At 42.0% G+C, this 19,918-nt stretch overlaps 1 protein-coding gene across 3 annotated transcripts in view; it reads left to right on the forward strand.

Moving 5' to 3' along the window:
- ZNF385D (zinc finger protein 385D) overlaps positions 1–19,918 on the forward strand; it is a 358,005-nt gene that overhangs the window by 154,151 nt on the left and 183,936 nt on the right. For 2 of the 3 annotated variants that reach the window (XM_054019980.1, XM_054019979.1), the window contains exon 2: positions 4,054–4,196. In XM_054019980.1, the coding sequence (XP_053875955.1) occupies positions 4,054–4,196 (143 nt within the window). Of the gene's footprint in view, positions 1–3,425; positions 3,514–4,053; positions 4,197–19,918 lie in introns of those variants that run through there. The other variant, XM_054019981.1, reaches the window with a different exon arrangement.

Genomic DNA, 19,918 nt, shown 5'->3' on the forward strand with positions numbered 1-19,918 from the left:
AACAGAGGGTCCTGTGGCACCTTTGAGACTAACAGAAGTACTGGGAGCATAAGCTTTCGTGGGTAAGAACCTCACTTCTTCAGATGCAAGTCAAAAGTGTTTCTTTTGGTTATAGGAAAGGGCAAAGGTTCAGGTGGGTGAGTTTATTTTTTTCAAAACCAGTTCACTCATATTTACCCAGTGCTTAATTTGTAATGAAAGAGGTGCTGCGGCTCAAGCAATTTTTTTACATTCATAACTGAGGGGCAAGCCCAGAGGTGCCAGGACCATGAACTGCCAAGCGTAGAGGTGCCGGGGCTCATATTAAGCACTGTATTTACCATGGATGTGTTGTCAGTGACTCTGGCAGAGGAACTATGATGCCTGTATTTTAGATTCTTTGGAATCTCAGCCAACAAATGATTGCCTCAAACTTAGTTCAAATACTAAGGTAACTGTGTTTCTAAACAGCAATTTATTTTCTCCCTTATGAAGAAACAGCTGGGCTCAAACCTCAAACATGAACACGTCTGAGTTTTGTGGAAGTTCAAATCCAGATTAGGATCTGAACTTTTTGTTGGGACTCTGGCTGAACCACAATATCACTAGTCTGCAAATACTAAAGTATTAACAGATTTCTTGCCACTTTAAAAAGCAGTAGTATAGTTGGGGTCAAGAATAGCTTTATCTGAGGATAATTTTTGAGGGAATGTTCAGGGCCTCAAGCAGAGCCCAGTTCATAGCAAGACTCTGTTCTACCCCTGCTAATAACCTCTGAGAGGGGAGCCTATGTCTGCTTCAGGCACTAAGCACAGGGTATCAAAGACATGGTGTGAGGAGGACAATATTCCATTCTTAGTTATGGCCTATAGAATGGGATGTGAATATACAGTTGCGTATCTCCCTCCATCCACCGTGAAACTCCAACTACAGTCAATGAGAGGTTTGCAAAAAGATCCAGAGTAAGTACCTCCTTCATGTAATAACTAAAACTATGTAGGTATTGTTGTTACTAGCTAACTCCATTGTTGTCACATTCAGCATTGCTCAATGGGAAAATTTACTCACCTCTATGACCACCATATTTTATTTCTTTTCCTCCCCTGTTCTCCTTCCTCTTTTTGTCTCTCTCTTCTCTGTCTATCCTCATTTTCCTTCCCTCTGCTAGTAATGAAGTTAGATTCAATGAAATTAGATCTGCTTAAATAGCCACTAGTGCTGGTATACAACTGCAAACTGTATCCAAGTGTACTGAACAGGGTTGGCTCTTAGCAGGGAACCCACATCCAGAGTGATGTCAATGCTATGACAGCAGAACTCTCCAAAGCTCTAGATCCTGATTACATACAGCGATGGCATTGTAGTCCCCATCTTCTTATAGGACAACATACCATAAAGGATAAAGTGACTCCTTCTATGATCCTTTATCACTGTCACATGACAAAGGCCTCAGCTACCTACTGCTGCCACCCATCTCCACATGGTGTCATCTAGTGAGAGGAACAGAGTTAAGAACATAAACATAAAGCCAGCTCTACAGGCCATTGGTTGGGACTAGGAGCCTCGGGAACTGAGTTTAAAAACCCAGGACAATCCGGGCTTAACAGAGGACAAATATACTAAGCAGGCCAGCTGCTCCATGCTATTGCAGTAGTGTCAAACATTCACCCACTTGATGTAGTTATGTATGCTGCAAGACTGTCAGATTCTCCAAAATTTGATCTTTCATTTTTTTATAAATTAAGTTTCTCATTTTTATGGGTGCAAACATTGCATTTGGTTTACATTTGGAAGGTAAGCAAGGGCAGCGCTGTAGTCCTGCGTCTGCAAACATACAGCCTGGAGCAATGGCCGTGCTCTCACATGCACCCTTTATCTCACTGGGGTGTTGACTCAAAAGCCTTATGATATTTCAGAATGTCAGCATTGAAATAGTTAGTACTGATCGTTTAGCAGATGAGATGCGGAATGGGTGGAAGTGAAGTCCATGAGGGGGAGTCCTCAATAAGGTGTTAATCACTAGTAGGAGGTTCCCAATTCCTAATCTACTATAAATTTAAATCCCAACAAAGAGATGAGGAATATCTGGCATGTAATAGGCACCTTGGCTAGGACTTTACTTTTTAGTAATGTTGTGGGTGCTTTGTGGTCGGACACCACCTTGAAATAATACTTTGCAAACATCCTGGGACCCTCTTGCCTACCCATATACTTACCAAGTTTTCTTTCTCTGTTTGGCTGGATTTATCTTGTGTAGCACTACACTGAGGCCTGTCAGTTATTTTTTACATAGTCTACGTAATAATTCCATAATAACATTCTAGCAGTTCATCTAGTCCGGTATCCTGTCTCCAACAGTAGCCACTGCACTAATTTCTCCTATTATCAAGCAAATGATAAATAACTTTCTAATGGACTGTGGTGAATGCAAACTTCTTGTAGTGTTTTTATGTAGTCTCTGTATGCTCAACTGCCTTACTGTACAGTCCTGATTCTGTGCACTCTTACACTAACGTAAATCAGCGGTAACTTCAACAGAGTCAGTGCAGTTACCCTAGTGTGAAACCAGTGTGAGAGTATGATGAGCCCTAAGTTAATTCCTTTGGTCTACTAGTGATTAATGCATCCTTTTCAATAATACTTTGTGAAGTGTTTCATAGAGGAACTGAAAAGATGTTAAAAAATATTGTCTTTGATCATTTGGCTCCAGCTGAATTTATACTGAGAAGCCGAAATGCTGATGTCCCTGCTACAACTGGTTAATTAAATCTTATGCTGTTAGCCCTCAATTAGAAGCATTGAGTTGCAACTCTGGTTAGCAGCTTTGCTGACCAAATGTGGACAGATTTTGTGTGTCATTCTGACTGCTGTATATATGCACTCTAATGAAAAAAAATACTACTCATCTATGAAATAAGTGTGTGTGTGAGAGAGAGAAATTTTTGATCTGTCTTTCTCTGTGTTCAGTGATGGGGTAAAACTCCCTTTCCATTTTGTTCTTTGAATGTTTCTTGGCCTCCTACCAGCAGGTTTTTATAGTCTGCTGCCTGCCTCTCAGATTAGAACAACACTGGCATATTTCAACAGTTTCCTAGGATTCAAACAGTCTTTAATTAACAGTGAATTGATGTTTTGGAATGTAACCAGAAGATGGGAGACACTGGAAGCCGAGATTGGGCTTGAATATTTCCAGCTCTCAATCATCTGGACTATGTTAGGATCTGTGGCAAGGGGCAAACAAATCTGTAAAATCGTGTTTCATTACGAGCAGGTGGCTGCTTATTAGTATGCAAGGGGATTTATTCATTTACATAATATTCCCACAGAACTGTTCATTGGCAGCTTTAGCAAGGAGGAGCTTTTCTGCCTTACAGAGTTCTGAACCAAGCCCATCTACCACAACAGCAAAAAGTATCTGTCAGTACCTTTAGAACTGCAGTAGCATTCAGAACTTTGACAAACACCCGTAATGTGGAATTTGTTTTATAAATTGCATTCACAATAGACTTTTACTGATCAACGCTTGAGGCACAGGTATGATTTGCTAGTTAGGTTTAAGTTTGTGCTGAAGTTGCTGGGCTAGAGAAATAAATGCGCATTTAAGAAAATAAAATTTAAAACAAACAAGTGAATGGAAGAGTCTTGGACAGTCACTAGCTGAAATCATTTTTACTGCACGGAAGAGTAAAAAAAAAAGTCTTTTGGAGCTAAATTGACCTGGAGTGTTTGAGTAAAGGTCTGTGGTTTCAGCTTTGATTTTATAATAGAATCAGGTTAGCTGAACATCTAAAGGAAAGTTTGACTTGAACTATACTAACATTTCAAGATAATCCAGGGGAGGGAAACGGAGGTTTGCTAGCTAATTTTAGAGAACTGAAAGACTGATATCTTAGTCAATTATCAGCAAAGAATCATAAACATTAGTTAAGCCTGTTGCATACTTAACAGGGTAGTAATTTGATGGTAAATACAAATGTGTGTGTTTAACCTGCTATTGGCATAAAACTCTTTCTATAGTTTTTTTCATACCAAGAATCACTTGCTTACTATCTTCTTTCATATTTTTCCTTGAAGGTGGCACATGCCAGAGCCCTGCTCTTCCAGCCCTGGTGCGTACTCCAGCCCCACCATTACAACCATCGCTGGATATTAAACCATTTCTTCCATTTCCCCTGGATACAGCAGCAGCAGTCAATCTCTTCCCCAATTTCAATGCAGTAAGTACCACACTGATGGATTAATGTCTATTCCTCCGATTTACAATTCTCTGGAGACACAAGTAGGCTCCAAATGGAACTTTGTCTTCACTTAGGATATGAGGACATTTTACCAGACTAGGTTTTGGTACATGTGTTATGGGGTGGATCCAAGATGAATAGCTCTCATGATGATAGAATTCCATTGTCAGTCACCAACACGCTTCACTAAAAATCCTAAATAGTAACATATGTGCGTGAATATCGACAGCAAAACTTCAGGGACAAACTGAAGCAACAATGAAAACATAACTAATACATGCTATACTTGCAGATTTGAATATCAGAAAACAAAACAATGTATTTTTTCTTTTTCAGCTGAGGATTTTTTCTTTGTTTGCCCTTGAAACTAAAATCCATGGTAGTTGTATCTTTAATAATTGCTAATTATAAATGATCCATCACACTTTGAGAAAAATGTTACCACTTAAATGTTTCCATCCATTTTTTCTAACAAAAGCCTATTTCATAATCCTTCCATTTTTCCTATATCTGCTGAGATAATTAATTCTGTAAACAAAATTATAACTTGGTTTTAAGTTGATATCACATTTGCTGCATTTTACTACTTTTTGCCTGACTAAAATCAAGCAAGCACCCATTGCAGCACTAAAACCAAGCACCAATCATAGCCCCCTTTGCAAGATGCACAAAGCCCCTTGCCTTACATACAAATACTAGATATTGAAAAGGAATGACATTAAGAAAAGATAGAAGAAGCTGAAACTTCCAAATCAAAAGAAAATAATTCTAATTCATATATATATATATATAATTAGGAGTAGTAAAGGAACATGTCAATTTTCTAAGTAATTAATTTATAATAAATATCAGTAATTAAATATTAATTAATCTACTTGTTTATGATATTTATGGGTATTCTATTTACTATAAAGTTATTAAAATGTACTAATTGCTAATAATATTTGCTAGTCTTAAATGCAAGCAATTAACAAGAACACACATTAATGAAGACCCCAGAAGCAGTAAGCTGCAAGCTGATTACTTTGAAATCCTCAGGAGCATAGCACCAATTCTAAACTATTCCCTAAAAGAGTATCCCTCTTTGAAAGTCACCCTGTCGAGATAAAAATCATATCCAGAAATGTAGTAAGATTAAACCCCACAGTTTTTTCTTACCAGTGTTACTGATAACAAGTTTTGAAACTCAGGGAGTGTAAAGTCCCATTTCAAGTGTGTGTGTGGGGGGATGGGGGAGGGACATAGATTTGCCCCCCCTTCTGACAATCCTCTTCCACACCAGCAGCCTGACCCCCTGGCCCATGAGCCCCTGTGCTCACCCCTTCCAAATCTGAGTGAATGGCATTTTGACCTAGCACAAACCTGAGTGATACTGTGATCCAAGCACCAGGCTGCAATGCCACCTACTCAGACTATGACAGAGGGATAAGGGAGCCACATCTGAGAGAGTGGCATTTCGACTTGGTGCATGGGGTTGCAGCACCATTCACGTTGGGCTTGACCAAAAAGTGGTCAGGCCATAGCCTGGGTTTTTCTCACTGGCTCTGTGGCCTATTACAAAATTAAAAAATAAATTAAAAATCTGATTTACTTTTTATGATTTTTGCTGCTTGTTTACTTTTTGCATCTAATCCAGTGTAGAAAACTGGCCAATTACACTATCATTGTTAGTTTCACTTGCCAGTTTTTGTTGACTAGCAGAATTGCAGTGTTGACTGAATCCTAAACGTCTTCAAACTATGAAGCTACATGCACATCTTTTCTGTTTGTTTCTTTTTAAACAAACCCCCCATTTAGGGCTATTATGTCATGTACCATTACGTGGAACTTGCAAAAGCATACTAGTGCTGCAAGTGGCCGATGAGCAGGCACTATAAGGCCATTCCAGGAAGTGCCCTTTCTCAGAATCAATGCTTCTGGAAATGGCCTCAAAGGTAGGTAGGTAGGTGTGTGTGTGTGTGTGTGTGTGTTTGGTGCGTTCTGGGAGCTGCCTTACTCCCCACATTTGCAAAAGTGGCAGGTATTTCTTGAGCGTCCCAACTCAAATTAAGTATTTATTAATTAAACATATACATTCCTACTATAGTACATTTTGAAGAAAAAAAAGGATGCATTACAATTATTCAGGAAATGAGAAAGTAAAAATGGTCTCCTACCAGTGTCCCTTTTGTTGCTCATCACCAAACATTTTTCTACTAGCAATCCTTTCTTTGCTTACCCCACCACCATGTATACTTAGACTCTCTCTGCTTCTGTCCCCATCTTTCTAGCATGCTGGGATTAATGTATCAGAACACCTAGTCCCTTGCCTGAAGTTCAGTCTCATGCAGTGTTACTGTTGCTGTCTCTAAAGCCTGGTGTACAGTAGAAAATTATGTTGGCATAACTATGTTGCTCAGGGATGTGAAAAATCCACACCCCTGAGCAGCACAGTTAAGCTGACTTAGCCCCCCGTGTAAACAGTGCTAGGTCAATGGAAGAATTCTTCTGTCAATTTACCTCCTGTCTCTCAGGGAGATGGATTACCTAAGCTAATGGGAGAACCCCTCCCATTGGCATAGGTAGCATCTACACTGAAGCCCCACATTTTAAGCCGCATGTTAAGTACAGACAAGCCCTGATACTTTGCCATCTGTTGAATTCACCTTTGCTGAAAGTGACATTCCTGAGCATGAGGAGCCAGTCTTCTCAGCTGTTGCCATCAGCATCCTCACATACTTCATAGCTGCAACATGACCCCTGCATTCTGATTTGCGGTATCCCGCTTTGAGTTCCACTTTTCCATCTGAACAATACAATATTGAACATTGCTACATTTAGTTTGTAAACCTGAGTTGGATAAAGGCATTCTGTAAACATGTATGCTTGTTTGGTTGGCTGAGAAATCCTGCATATTTCTAGAAATTCTTTCCAGTCTGAAAAAAATCTGTGAGGACATGTCAGCTGCAGTGGAACATAATCAGCCTAAGGAGAAGGTAGCGTACAAGCCAGTTTTGGTTTTCAACAGGACATTCTGACAAGGATGTACATTAGCATGAGAGAAAGAGAACAAATGTAAGATTTGACCAAGATGTCTTTCCCAAATTCATTTGTTCATGTATGATCATGTTTTTGTAAATATGTAGAGTGCTTTATAACCAATGATCTCAAATTCCTTTACAAACCTGTATTAGCTGAGTTTCACAGTGTCGTATGAAATAAATAAGTCGTGTTATGAGACTAAAGTAAAATCAAGCAGCAAGTCAGTAGTAGAATTGGGACTAATATCCATAACTCTGGCTTTCTAACCCTGTGCTTTAAATGCTATATTATACTCCATCTCGCTACTAGTGGAGGTACTCATTCCAATAGCAGATATATTAGCATTGACCAAATTAGTGAGACCTAGAAGTGACAAATCCTATATGAGGCAACAGACCCTCAAAAAACCCCTCTGTCTCTCCCAAAGTCCTAGCAAACAGATGGGTTTTGCAGTATATGCATAAGATCAGCTCGCTTGGGCATTTCAGAGCAAATTGGGGGTAAGTTCCAGAGTCCTGGGCCCCATGCTGCCAACTTTCCAGCTCCCTTTCTTTTAAACCATGGGGTGGGGCAGGGGGAATCTAGCCTAAATGCTTCTGCTTAACTGCAGCTGCAGCAGTGTCACAGGGGAGAGTAGACATCTCTCTGGTCAGCAGGTCCCAAGACATGTTTTTATCAGTGAAAAACAACTCTCCCTAGAAACATGCAGCCAGTGCAAAATCATAGTGCAATTAAGTAATGAATGTGCTTCTAGAGAAACACTCTGCTTAAAAGCAGGCTACATTAGTTTTTTAATAGATCTAAGGGGTGATGCTAGATGACTTTCTGGATCTAGTTGAATTAGATATAAAAGCAATGTGGAGTGATGTGTATACAAGCAATCCAGTTTACTCAGATTGTAAATTCTCTGGGGTGGGGAGTGGCGGGGAGGGAGAGAGAGAGAGAGAGTGTGTGTGTGTACGTACACATTGCGTAGCACAATGGTGTCCTGATACTGATTGGGGCTCTAGGAGTTACTGAAATAGAACTAAACAATAATGCTAACAATTATCTTTTATGTTATGATTTTATCCACATTTCAGTAAAATCCCCGATACAATATTATTTTATTTAAAATCTCTCAATTTGGGTCTCAGAAGGGTTAGCTGAAGCAATTACTAATCGGTGCCGCCGAGAAAGAAACTGACCTCTGGCCTGTGTGAAGACAGGGCAAGAAGTATCAAGCATCTGGGGTAGAAGATGTTGGGGATGGAGGACATGGGGAGACTGGTGAAAGGGGACAGGGAAATCCAAATAGCTTCACTGTGTTTTTCAGAAAAACAACGAGGAATCTGGTGGCACCTTAAAGACTAACAGATTTATTTGGGCATAAGCTTTCATAGGTAAAAAACCCACTTCTTCAGCTGCATGGAGTGAAAATTACAGATACAGGCATAAATATACTGACACATGAAGAGAAGGGAGTTACCTTACAAGTGGAGAACCAGTGTTGACAAGGCCAATTCAGTCAGGGTTGATGTGGTCGACTCCCAATAATTAATGAGGAGGTGTCAATACCAAGAGAGGGAAAATTGCTTTTGTAGTGAGCCAGCTACTCCCAGTCCCTATTCAACCCCAAATCAATGGTGTTAAGTTTGCAAATGAATTGTAGCTCTGCAGTTTCTCTTTGAAGTCTGTTTTTGAAGGTTTTTTTTGTTGAAGGATGGGTACTTTTAAATCTGTTATAGAATGTCCAGGGAGATTGAAGTGTTCTCCCACTGGCTTTTGTATGTTACCATTCCTGATGTCTGATTTCTGCCCATTTATTCTTTTACATAGAGACTGTCTGGTTTGGCCAATGTACATGGCAGAGGGGCATTGCTGGCACATGATGGCATATATCACATTAGTAGATGTGCTGGTGAATGAGCCCCTGATGGTGTGGCTCATGTGGTTGGGTCCTCTGATGGTGTCATTAGAGCAGATATGGGGACAGAGTAGGCAATGGGGTTTGTTACAGGGATTGGTTCCTGGATTAGTGTTTCTGTGGTGTGGTGTGTAGTTGCTGGTGAGTATTTGCTTTAGGTTGGGGGGCTGTCTGTAAGCGAGGACTGGCCTGCCTCCCAAGGCCTGTGAGAGTGGGGGATCATTTTCCAGGATAGGTTGTAGATCGTTGATGATGCGCTGGAGAGGTTTTAGCTGGGGGCTGTACTGTGGTAGATGACTTCTGGTGGTGTTCTGTTATTTTCCTTGTTGGGCCTGTCCTGTAGTAGATGACTTTTGGGAACCCATCTTGCTCTGTCAATCTGTTTCCTCACTTCCCCAGGTGGGTATTGTAGTTTTAAGAATGCTTGATAAAGATCTTGTAGGTGTTTGTCTCTGTCTGAGGGATTGGAGCAAATGCGGTTGTATCTTGGAATGGAAGCTGGACTTAAGTATAGCAGTCAGTAGGTTTCCGGTATAAGGTGGTGTTTATGTGACCATCACTTATTTGCACTGTAGCGTCCGGGAAGTGGACCTCTTGTATGGACTGGTCCAGGCTGAGGTTGCTGGTGGGGGTGGAAATTGTTGAAATCCATGTGGAATTCTTTAAGAACCTCCTTCCTGTGGGTCCATATGATGAAGATGTCATCAATGTAGCGCAAGTAGAGGAGGGGAGCTAGGAGATGAGAGCTGAGGAAGCGTTGTTCTAAGTCAACCATAAACATTTTGGCATACTGTGGGGCCATGCAGGTACCCATAGCCGTGCCACTGACTTGAAGGTATAAGTTGTCTCCAAATCTGAAATGGTTGTGGGTGAGGACAAAGGCACAAAGCTCAGCCACCAGATGTGCCATGACCTCATCAGGGATACTGTTCCTGACAGCTTGTAGTCCAACCTCGTGTGGAATATTGGTGTAAATGCTTCTACATCCATGGTGGCCAGGATGGTGTTTTCAGGAAGATCACCAATGCATTGTTGTTTCCTCAGGAAGTCGGTTGTTTCCTCAGGAAGTCGGTTGTTTCCTCAGGAAGTCAGAGATAGCTAGGAGTGCTGGTAGCGTAGGGTCTGAGGAGAGGTCTAAATAGCCAGATAACCCTGCTATAAGAGTGCCAATGCCTGAGATGAAGGGGCGTCCAGGATTTCCAGGTTTATGGATCTTGGGTAGCAGATAGAATACCCCTGGTTGGGGCGCTACGGGGTGTATCTGTGTAGATTTGTTCCTGTGCGATAGCAGGGAGTTTCTTGAGCAGATGGTGTAGATGTTTTTGCTACCCTTCAGTGAGATCGGAGGATAGTGACCTATAGAATGTGGTGAGTTGCCTGGCAGCCTCCTGTTCATGTGTTTTTCAGGTTCTTGTGTTTTTCAGGTTATCTTTGAATGTTCATTCTGTGTCATGAATTTGACATTTTCTATTTTTAAAACAAAGCATAAAAGCAGCATGCTAATTAGTCTGGTAAGCTGAACGTTTGTAGGTGCTATATACTTAATTGTACAGCAAATGCGTACCACGGAGTCATATTTAAAAAGGAATTTTAACAACTTGGCCATTTAAATTGAAGACAGCGTACTGCTGTGCAAGCCCTGAAGAATCTCTTTCTCTCTCTCAAACTCATCAGTTCAGTGTGAGTTTATGTGGTAAAGAAGTTGAACAGAGTTTTTATTGCATCTGGACATATGAGATTTTGGATAGAAACAGGATGGAATACTTACAGAGTTTGTTAATTAAAAAAAATGTATCATAACTTTGGTTACAGTGAAGAAGAATATCTGTGCAGTAGGAAAATAAATATAAGGAATATAAATATAAATAAACATCTCAAATGTGTTTATCGTACATTTGGTATTCTCGGCGCGCCACACCTTTCAGCTACAAAATAAAATACTTTTAAAAAATATCTGAGCATTGGAGTCTTAGAAATATGAACTTAAAGCACTTTTAATTACTGCATTGAAAACTAACCTGTGAATTTCTCCAAGCTGTGTTTTTTTCTGATCACTCGCTACTCTGCAAAAGTTTCTATAAATATTACTTGACATTTTGTGGACTTATTCTGCTAAAGAATATGCCTATCTTATGTAATGTGAAAGCTAGAAAAAACAAATGTTCATAACTTCCCTGACCCCAAACAACTGTTTGTAGGCCAGAAGCTGGACATGTTGGTTGTGAAATTGCACATTCTAGCTTCATTCCACATACTGAATTCCCAGTGCGGTCAATGGAAAGTCTGCACCAAGATCGTGGGTAAGACAGGTCCAGGGGTGTGCGCAAGGGGAGGCAAGCAGGGGCATGCCAGGCTCCCCACCCAGTCAGTGAAGGCTCAGAACTCCTCTGGGGCTGGGGCAGGGAGAGCGAGCTCCTCTGGCCCCGGGCCAGGGCGGGAGATGACAGCTCCTCCAGCCTTGGGCCTGTGTCCTTGGGCCAGCTTCTCTGGCTGTCGGGGGAGGGCCAGCTCCACTGGCTCTGGGGCCACAGGGGGAAGGGCGGAGAGCCAGCTCCACTGGCCCTGGGGCCGCAACAGGGAGAACCAGGTCCTCTGGTCACGGGGGAGGGAGAGCAAGCTCCTCCGGCCATGGGGGAGGGGAAAGCCAGCTCTTCTGGCCACGGGGGTGGGGGTGGGGTGGAGGGAGAGCCAGTTCCTCCAGTCGCACGGGTGGGGGGAGAGGGGGGAGGGAGAGCCAGCTCTTCTGGCTGTGGGAGGCACAGAAAGTGCCCCTCCAAAAGCAGTTACATTTTTATTTCTGTGCACCCCCCTGGACATGTCCTTTGCCAAGCAATAAACCCGTGATTACTCTTTAGAGTCTCAGTTTGGTTTTAAAGAAGTGCAGCTATGTGCCAGAAATACAGTACACATGGATTTTTAAATGATGAAATATTCTATAGAGGCCTCTTGTTCAATGTATAGTTCGCCTTCAGTGCCTTGACTTGTCTTCCAGCCATTTACACACTGCTGCAGTATTTAAGGGCCCCGCATATCTCTTCGGCCTATGGAGCACTTAGCCATATGGAAGAGGGTGAGGCATTAAGCGAATGGAGTTGGGAGACAAGAACTTCAGTGTCTCCTGGAAAATGCATGAACATGCTTGCCAAGCGTACTGATTTCCAGCTGTAAGTCAGATTTTGCAGCACACCCTCCCTGAGTAGCTGATGCTCAGGTAACTGAGGCCTCCCCACCCCATCCCTATAGGTGTTAGCAGGGAGCAATTGTGACTGGCCCTTTTGCTGGCAGTTGCCTTTCTCCTCCTGCAGCCTTGCACACCTGCACAGGGGCAAGCCACTGTTTATTAGCAATTCAACTAATTAACACAGAAGGTAGCCCTATGGTTGCTTGGTTGATGTAAGCGACCTGAGCAAGCAACTGGTAGGAATAGACAGTACACAAGGACTTGTTGCTGACCCAGGAATTTCCTGGGGGTTTAGGACCAGGACATATGGAGAAGAGGAGCTCACAAAGAGCCCTCCAGAAGATATTTTGAAAATCTTCTCTTTAGGCTCAGGGTCTCAGGTAATTTTTCAGCCAGGAAAGAGCCAGTTTGCTGTTTATTATGGATGAAATGTAGCTTTGGGGGCCAGGGCGATCAGAAATACTGGTGAGTTTTACAAACCGCCACTGCTGGCAGTAGGAAATTGACAAAATGAAAACTGGTTATTTTGCATTACTCTGCGCAATGGCCAAACTGTCTGGATTAACTGAATGCGACTATTTTTCTGCAGGATAGAATGTCCTTTAAAGTGCAGCAGTCAGAATGCTCTGGTTCAATGAAGGGATAGTCATGGCAAAACATGGCTTCAATTTAGTATAAATCAAAACAGCATTTTTATACAAGGTCTTGGTAATAAGAATGAACTCTTACGTTGTCACTGATTTTTAACTTGGCTTAAAAGTGAAGGCACTCTGTCAGGTGAGGAGCCATAATGTAGCAAACCCTTTTAAATGTAATGGTGAAACAGAGTAGGAGGGATGTTATTGCTTCTGGTAAAGAGAAGAGAGAGAGACTCAAGATTCCACTGCTTGGCCGGTCAGTTACAGGTTTCTGTGAGCAGGATTTTTGTCTTTGGCTAATAGCAAAAGTCATTTGGGAGCTATCTTCACTCTGGTGTCTGATTCTTAGAGCCCACATCTCCAGCACTGTTCAACTGGAATATTTGCCAAAATGCTCGAAAAAGCTGTAATCAGACTTCAATAGAACTGGGTAAATTTAGGAATAATGGCCTGGTTCACAAACAGAAGAAAAAGGGGGTAGCCAAACAAGCAAACAAAACAAAATCCAGGCAATTCAAACATTTTGTATTGGTACTCTCAGACGAATGAATCAACATTAGTATGAAACATTCAATTATTTGCAGAGGCCAAGTTTGTTTGCTGAATCCTTTAACCCTTAATCTATGCTCTACGCCAGAGGTGACCAACCTGAGCACGAGAAGGAGCCAGGATTTACTAATGTACATTGCCAAAAAGCCACAGTAATAAGCCAGAAGCAGTCCCCATCAGCTCTGCCTCTTCCCACTCCCAGTGTGTCCTGCTTGCCAACAGCCCCATGGATCAGCACCTCCCCGGGCCTCCTGCCCGCTGCAATCAGTTGTTTCACAGTGTGCAGGAGGCTCTGGGGAGCAGCCAGGGTGCGGCAGGCTCTGGGCAGGGGGTAGGAAGGGCCGTGGGCCTTGGGGGAAGAGGTGGAGAGGGGGCAGGGCCTGTGGCAGAGCCAGGGGTTGAGCAGTGAGCACCCCACCTCCCCAGCACATTGGAAAGTTGGCGCTTGTAGCTCCAGCCCTGGAGTCGGTGCCTATGCAAGGAGCTGCATATTAACTTCTGAAGAGCCACATGTGGCTCCGGAGCTACAGGTTGGCCACCCCTGCACTACTGCCTTCCTGATATACACCCTGACTCAGATCCTCTTCTATGGCTGAAGGGCACACAGCGCAAGAAGCACAGTGAAAAAGTGGTCATTGTGTTTCCCCAGGCATTCAGTCTGGAGCAACTTAGACCAGTTACTGCCAACAACCCCAAAGAAGCTGCAGCCATTCTCCTGTCTTTCATCTATAGCTTATGTCAACAATCAGACATGGCAGGGATGCTAGGAGTTGCTATTCTGACTCTGTAGTACTGGATGATCCTCCTATATTGGGGTGAGCATGACTGACTGCGGTTGCTTTAGGACTGCTTTCCACTGCTGTCTTTCTTCTTTTATAGCTTTCAGCTTCTTTTAGCACCCAACCAACTAGGTCTCCAGCAGGTTTCAGTCCAGACCCCAACAATGGTGTCCTTGTAATCACATTCTAAATGTTACCTTATGTTTCAACAGCTCTATTGGCCCTGCTCTTGGAGCTGTTTGAATTTCCTGACAGTTGGTTGGAGCAATGTTCTGCAATTTTCTTTTCGGATTATGCTCCAGTAAGAGAATTTGAAGCTGTTCTGTGCTTGTGATGAGCAGCAGACACATTTTGCCAGATGGATGGCAGTAGTCTTGCAAGGTTAGAAGGGCTTATTCCTGGGCAGAACTGGATGAATGTTGCCAAAAACAAATCCATGAAAAGTTTGCGTTTGAATTTAAATTATATTTGCAACAGCTGTGTTCACACTCATTCTGTATTTGCTTTCTACAGACATTCAAGTGATCACATTTCTTCCAGCAATGGGAAGCAAACTTTAAGATCACATTAAAATATCCTAGGTTGTTCTCTACTTTGAACAACATAGTGCCCATGGTATTTTTGAATCTAGGGTCTCCATACGTAGCCAGGATATAATTCCCTTGTTCATCTCCTCTATTTCCTGTTGTCTACCAATTGTTTGGTGTGCGCTATGTGTCAGTGGTAGATCTGTCTTTTCAGCTGCTTATGGACCATAAGTATGATTTTTCCCCAGTAGGTAGAATAGTGGTGTTGGCCAAAAAACAGCACCTTCTTCAATGACCAGTTTCATGGCTTCGTTGAATGTCCCCTTGATGTCTTCTTACGGGTGGTCTTTGTGGGCAGTCACTGCAGCCTGTATTCCTTCTGGATATGAGTATATCAATGCAGAGAGAAATGCTGTTCATGGAATCAGTTGAGCCTGTGGCGTGTGGAATTCCAACTCTTGTATGATAGCACGCAACCTCTCCAATATATTCCTGGCAGTATATTATTTCTTCAGTCACTCATCGCAGCTTATTGGTGCTTGTTCTTGGTTCTGCTACTCCCAAGGCTGCCCCACTGATAGTCAGATTATAACCTGCACCCACTGGTTCATCTGTGTGTAATTAGCCAAAGGTGCCCCTTGCCACTAAGTCTTAGTAGTTGTCAACCAAATGACTGGATTTGATTTGTGACCTGGAGGTGAAAACCTATGTGTGCCATTATCAGATCCTGAGCTGAAGTTGAGTCAGGGTAAATTGTCCTTTAAAAATCCCAAATGTGTCTTCCAATTTTCTGCTGTAATTTATTTATTTATTTTAAAAAATGAATAGCATCTAAAGACCTTATATATGCTTGCTTTTAAATTGATGGTTAGTAATACAGAAGGAATAAAGCTTTCCTACTTAACTATTTCTGCATTGCATATATGCTAGCGGGCACTGCAGAGTGGGCTGGCAGGTAAGAAGCTATCTGAAAGTCATAGCATACTACTCGGCTACAGAGCAGCCCTTTGGGGGGACTAAGGATTCCTCAGACTCTGTTTTGCATGCAAAACATTCTCATAAAGGAAATTAAATGAAGTACTCTTCAGATTTGTCAAGTCTTAATGAGTAGAACTGCTTAAAAATAAATTTTAATAAAGCATTGAAAGCAATGTTTTAATCAGTTGATGTTTACACCCTTTGTCTTAATAGCACTCAGCTGAAAAAGATCAATGATTATTTTATTCTGCAAAGAAAATAAAACCTTTAATGGGTGGCATAATCATAAAATCTACAGTTTAAATATGGATGGCTGGTATTAACCTGTTTTTAAAAGCTGCAATTAAAGTGAAACGGAATCACTTAAAGAAATTATTTGATTACTGTGGTCTGAGGAGGAAAAGAGTGAAAAACATTCTAAATTCATTAATATTTCTGTTGAGACAAACATATTCACAGGGACTTGCTTGCATCGCTAATCTAGATGAATAACTGGTTTACTGAATTTATCCACAATCTATGCTTTGTTCTTTTATGGACAAATTTCCAAGAAGAGGCATGGAAATAAGCATTCATGTTCAGCACAGGAAATTTTACATTCTGACCGAAAGCACCCCTTTGGCACCCTACACGCTAGTGTGATAACCTGTGTACAAAATATGCCTTGAGAGATATCATTTGAAAACTAATAACTCACTAGTCAATAATATCATGGTGAAATATTTGTAGCAACATTATGTAACCCCCAAGGAGATTACCTAGATTCCTGGGGCTCTGTCTGCTGGCAGCTCAGGGAGAGGCACACTGTCCCTGGTAGGGAGGGGGAGCCAAGGCAAACTCAGAGTCTGCCCGGCAACCAATAGGGAGTGAGATGCCCTTCCCAGGGAGTTCAGGAAAGGGGAGAAGCCACTTTTGAGTCAATCTGGAGCCAGCCAGGGCAAGGGCACTACTGGCTGTGTGGGGAGCTGGTTAGTCCCAGGCCTGCATGCTCCAGGGCTAGGGCAGGACTGGCTGTGTGCCAGCAGACAGAGCCCCAGAAATCTAGTTAATCTCCTTCGGGGTTACAATTATAAATTATAAAATCCCACTCTATGGTGTTGTTAACACTTGTTGAAAACTACTCAGCTCGGACTAGGCAAAAGTTGTTCAACAGGTCTATCCTAAACAGAGGAATGTGTTTTACCTCAATTTACATAGAAGTAGTAAACAGGATTCTCCAGATAGCAGGGAGAGGAAATGGCAGGAGAGACAGCAAACTTATATTTCAGCAAACAGGTGAGAGGAAAAAGCATGGAGCCTCCTACACCACCAATCGCCACCTTCACTGTTTGAATCAATTTTGCTTTGAGGGGTAATCCTCAGAAGAATCCATGTCAGAGTTTCACTGGACCATGAGAGAGGAGCCTAAGAAGACAAAGGCACCATCACTTTTGGGCCACTGGGAAAGATGTTGACCAAGGAAAGGGTCAGTCACCATCTTGCTGGAAGACTGTAGGTGAGAAAGGCCATCTTAAACACAGCCTGGAACCAAAACTTGCTAGATGCATGTTTTCATTTTTATTTTCTTGTAACCGTTTCCAACTTGATCTCCTGTACTTGAATTTATTTAAAATCCTATATTCTTTTGTTAATGAACATGTTTTATTGTTTTAAATCTAAACCAATCCAGTGCTGTGTTTAAACTGAATTGTTTGGTAACTCCATTTAAAGTTGCAAACTGTTGAATATTGCCTCTTTTCAGGAATCATAAACTGTCCAGGAGAGGGCTGGACAGTGCAGAAGACACAGTTTGGGGAAAATCTGGGACTTGGAGAGTGTTGGGGGGAGCCTGCAAATGGTAACCAAGGCTGGTGGAAACCAGATTGTGACTGGTATGTTGCTGACAGGCTGCTGGGGTCACAGATGCTAGACCAGGGTTAAAGCTATATAGAAACACCCAGGATGTGACCTGCATGCTGGTAGGCTGTTTGTGAGGGGCCCAAGTTGGGAGCTACAACAGCAAAGCATTGTGAGGCACCCCAGAATGTGGTGTGCACATAAAAAATAACTTTTGAGCACATTTACCTCTTTGTGTGTGTGAATATATTTAGCAATAGTGTTGGTGCCTTTGTTTAAGAAGTTGGCCTAAACAACACACATTTTAATCCATGATGATAAATAAATACAAGATTTGAGATTCTTTCTTCCCTTCCCACAATTTTAAACCACAGTGATTTTGGCTGGTAAGTGACACATGGTTAGGAACACATTTATCTCATGTGTCATGGAATGACTCATAAAATGGAATATTTTTATAGTGTCCATATTCTGTCTGATTTACTTTATCATCCCACCATTTTTTTAACAAGGAAAGACAGTCCCCAAAGGTTATATGTTGGACATGTACAGTCATATTGAGATTTTAAAATCAAGATTCTCATGCAGCTGCTGTTTTTCTTGGCATCTTGCCTTTGGCTCTGCTAAATGTTTGAAGTAATACTGCATAAAAAGAGCTAGACACATGAAACTAACAAAATAATTTATAATTAATTGTGCAAAAGATTACATTATATTGTTTTTAAAATATATGTTTATTATAAAACATTAATCAAATGTTTACTATATATCAAAAAGCAACATATTAATGGAGTGTCATCCCATAATTCAGGGAATCGCAAAAGTAGCTTAAATCTGCCTTTGCCTCACTTGCACAAGTGTCAAAAATGCTTTAATGACCACAACTGGTGAGGAGTTCAGTTTTTGTGTCTCATCCAAAAGATGGAGTCCCCGACAGCAGAGTGTCCCTAAGCCAGTGCTGGGGCATGTCATTGCTTACTTAGAGAAAACAGTGGCACCTACCAAATCACCCACACAACTTCCTCCAGAACCCTCTATTTTCCTTTGCTGCTTTCCCTCCAAGTACTGATCCGACCTGATCTTATTTAGCTAGTGAGATGTGATTAGGCCACAGACTGAGTTGGTATGATCATGGAAGCAGTAAGTTTGCTTATGGCAAGTACAGCTTGATTTTCCTGACTGTTAACTCATCCCAGTCTCTAGATGGTGTCTGAATGTATCAGGGCAGGGAGACTCCTAGAAAGATTTCCCTTGAGTGACCTGCCTCTACTTAGAGGGGTTCTGGCAAGTACGGGTGGGACCAAGGATGGGGAGGAAATCACTTTCTGGCATCTATTTTAAGAGAAGCTTGTGGAGTAGAGGACACTGAGATGCTGCTGAGGGGAGCTGGATAGATGCACTGCGCTGTGCCTGGATAAGCCCCACAAAGCCCCACTTACCCCGTCTCACTGACTCTGCCACCTCGCTGCAACATTAAAGGAGAGTCATGCATGAGGCTCCTGCTGGTTCCTTTATAGTTTGTTGTTTTGAAACATTAGCTATATAATATTTGTTGTATAAATGGTTTAATGTTGTGATCCTAACTGCAAGCTCTCTTTGTCCTGCAGTACCCACCCTTTGCTGCCACCTCATTTCAGAAACTTTCTACCTACTGAGCTTTACTGGTTATGTAGCTCCTTTAGAAATTGTATATTTTCCCAGAGATTTCCAGGTGGAGGCACCAGACACTAGTCTGTCACCAAAGCTGCAGTTTTAGCCCTTGTCATATCCTGCCAACGCATTTGAAAAATAACCATTGTGACATTTAGAGTAAAGCCAGCTAAGTACTTCTTCCAAAGAAACTGCTCAGGTGCCATTTATAAGAAGTTGTTCCATGTCACAACCGTGGAGTAATAAATAAATAAATTCAGGTATAAACAAGTTTGGAGTTATGAGTTGCAATTCAATTGTGGGGTTGTGGTGACTGTGCAGACGGCTAAGCCTTTATTCCAGTGCTATATTACAAGAGCTGATCACTTCACATCAGTGGAACGATAGCCCTGTAATTCAGTTACCTGTAGAAACTGGTACACTCTGTGGCTTCTAAGGAAAGACAGTTGCAAGCAACTTTGAAAAAGTCTGCTTGAGGAGAGACTAGAGGCAGAGAGCATGGGTGGGCACTTGATGCCCTAGGCAAATAGAGGGAGATCATCACTCATAACACACAGGCTTTCAACTGTGACTTGCTATAGCAAATAAGTCTAAGCATTGTTCTTAATAATGGGCACATGCAGAGTGCTGTGCTTT

This window comes from Malaclemys terrapin, chromosome 2 (genome assembly GCF_027887155.1).
Source record: "Malaclemys terrapin pileata isolate rMalTer1 chromosome 2, rMalTer1.hap1, whole genome shotgun sequence".
Taxonomy (NCBI): Eukaryota; Metazoa; Chordata; order Testudines; family Emydidae; genus Malaclemys; species Malaclemys terrapin.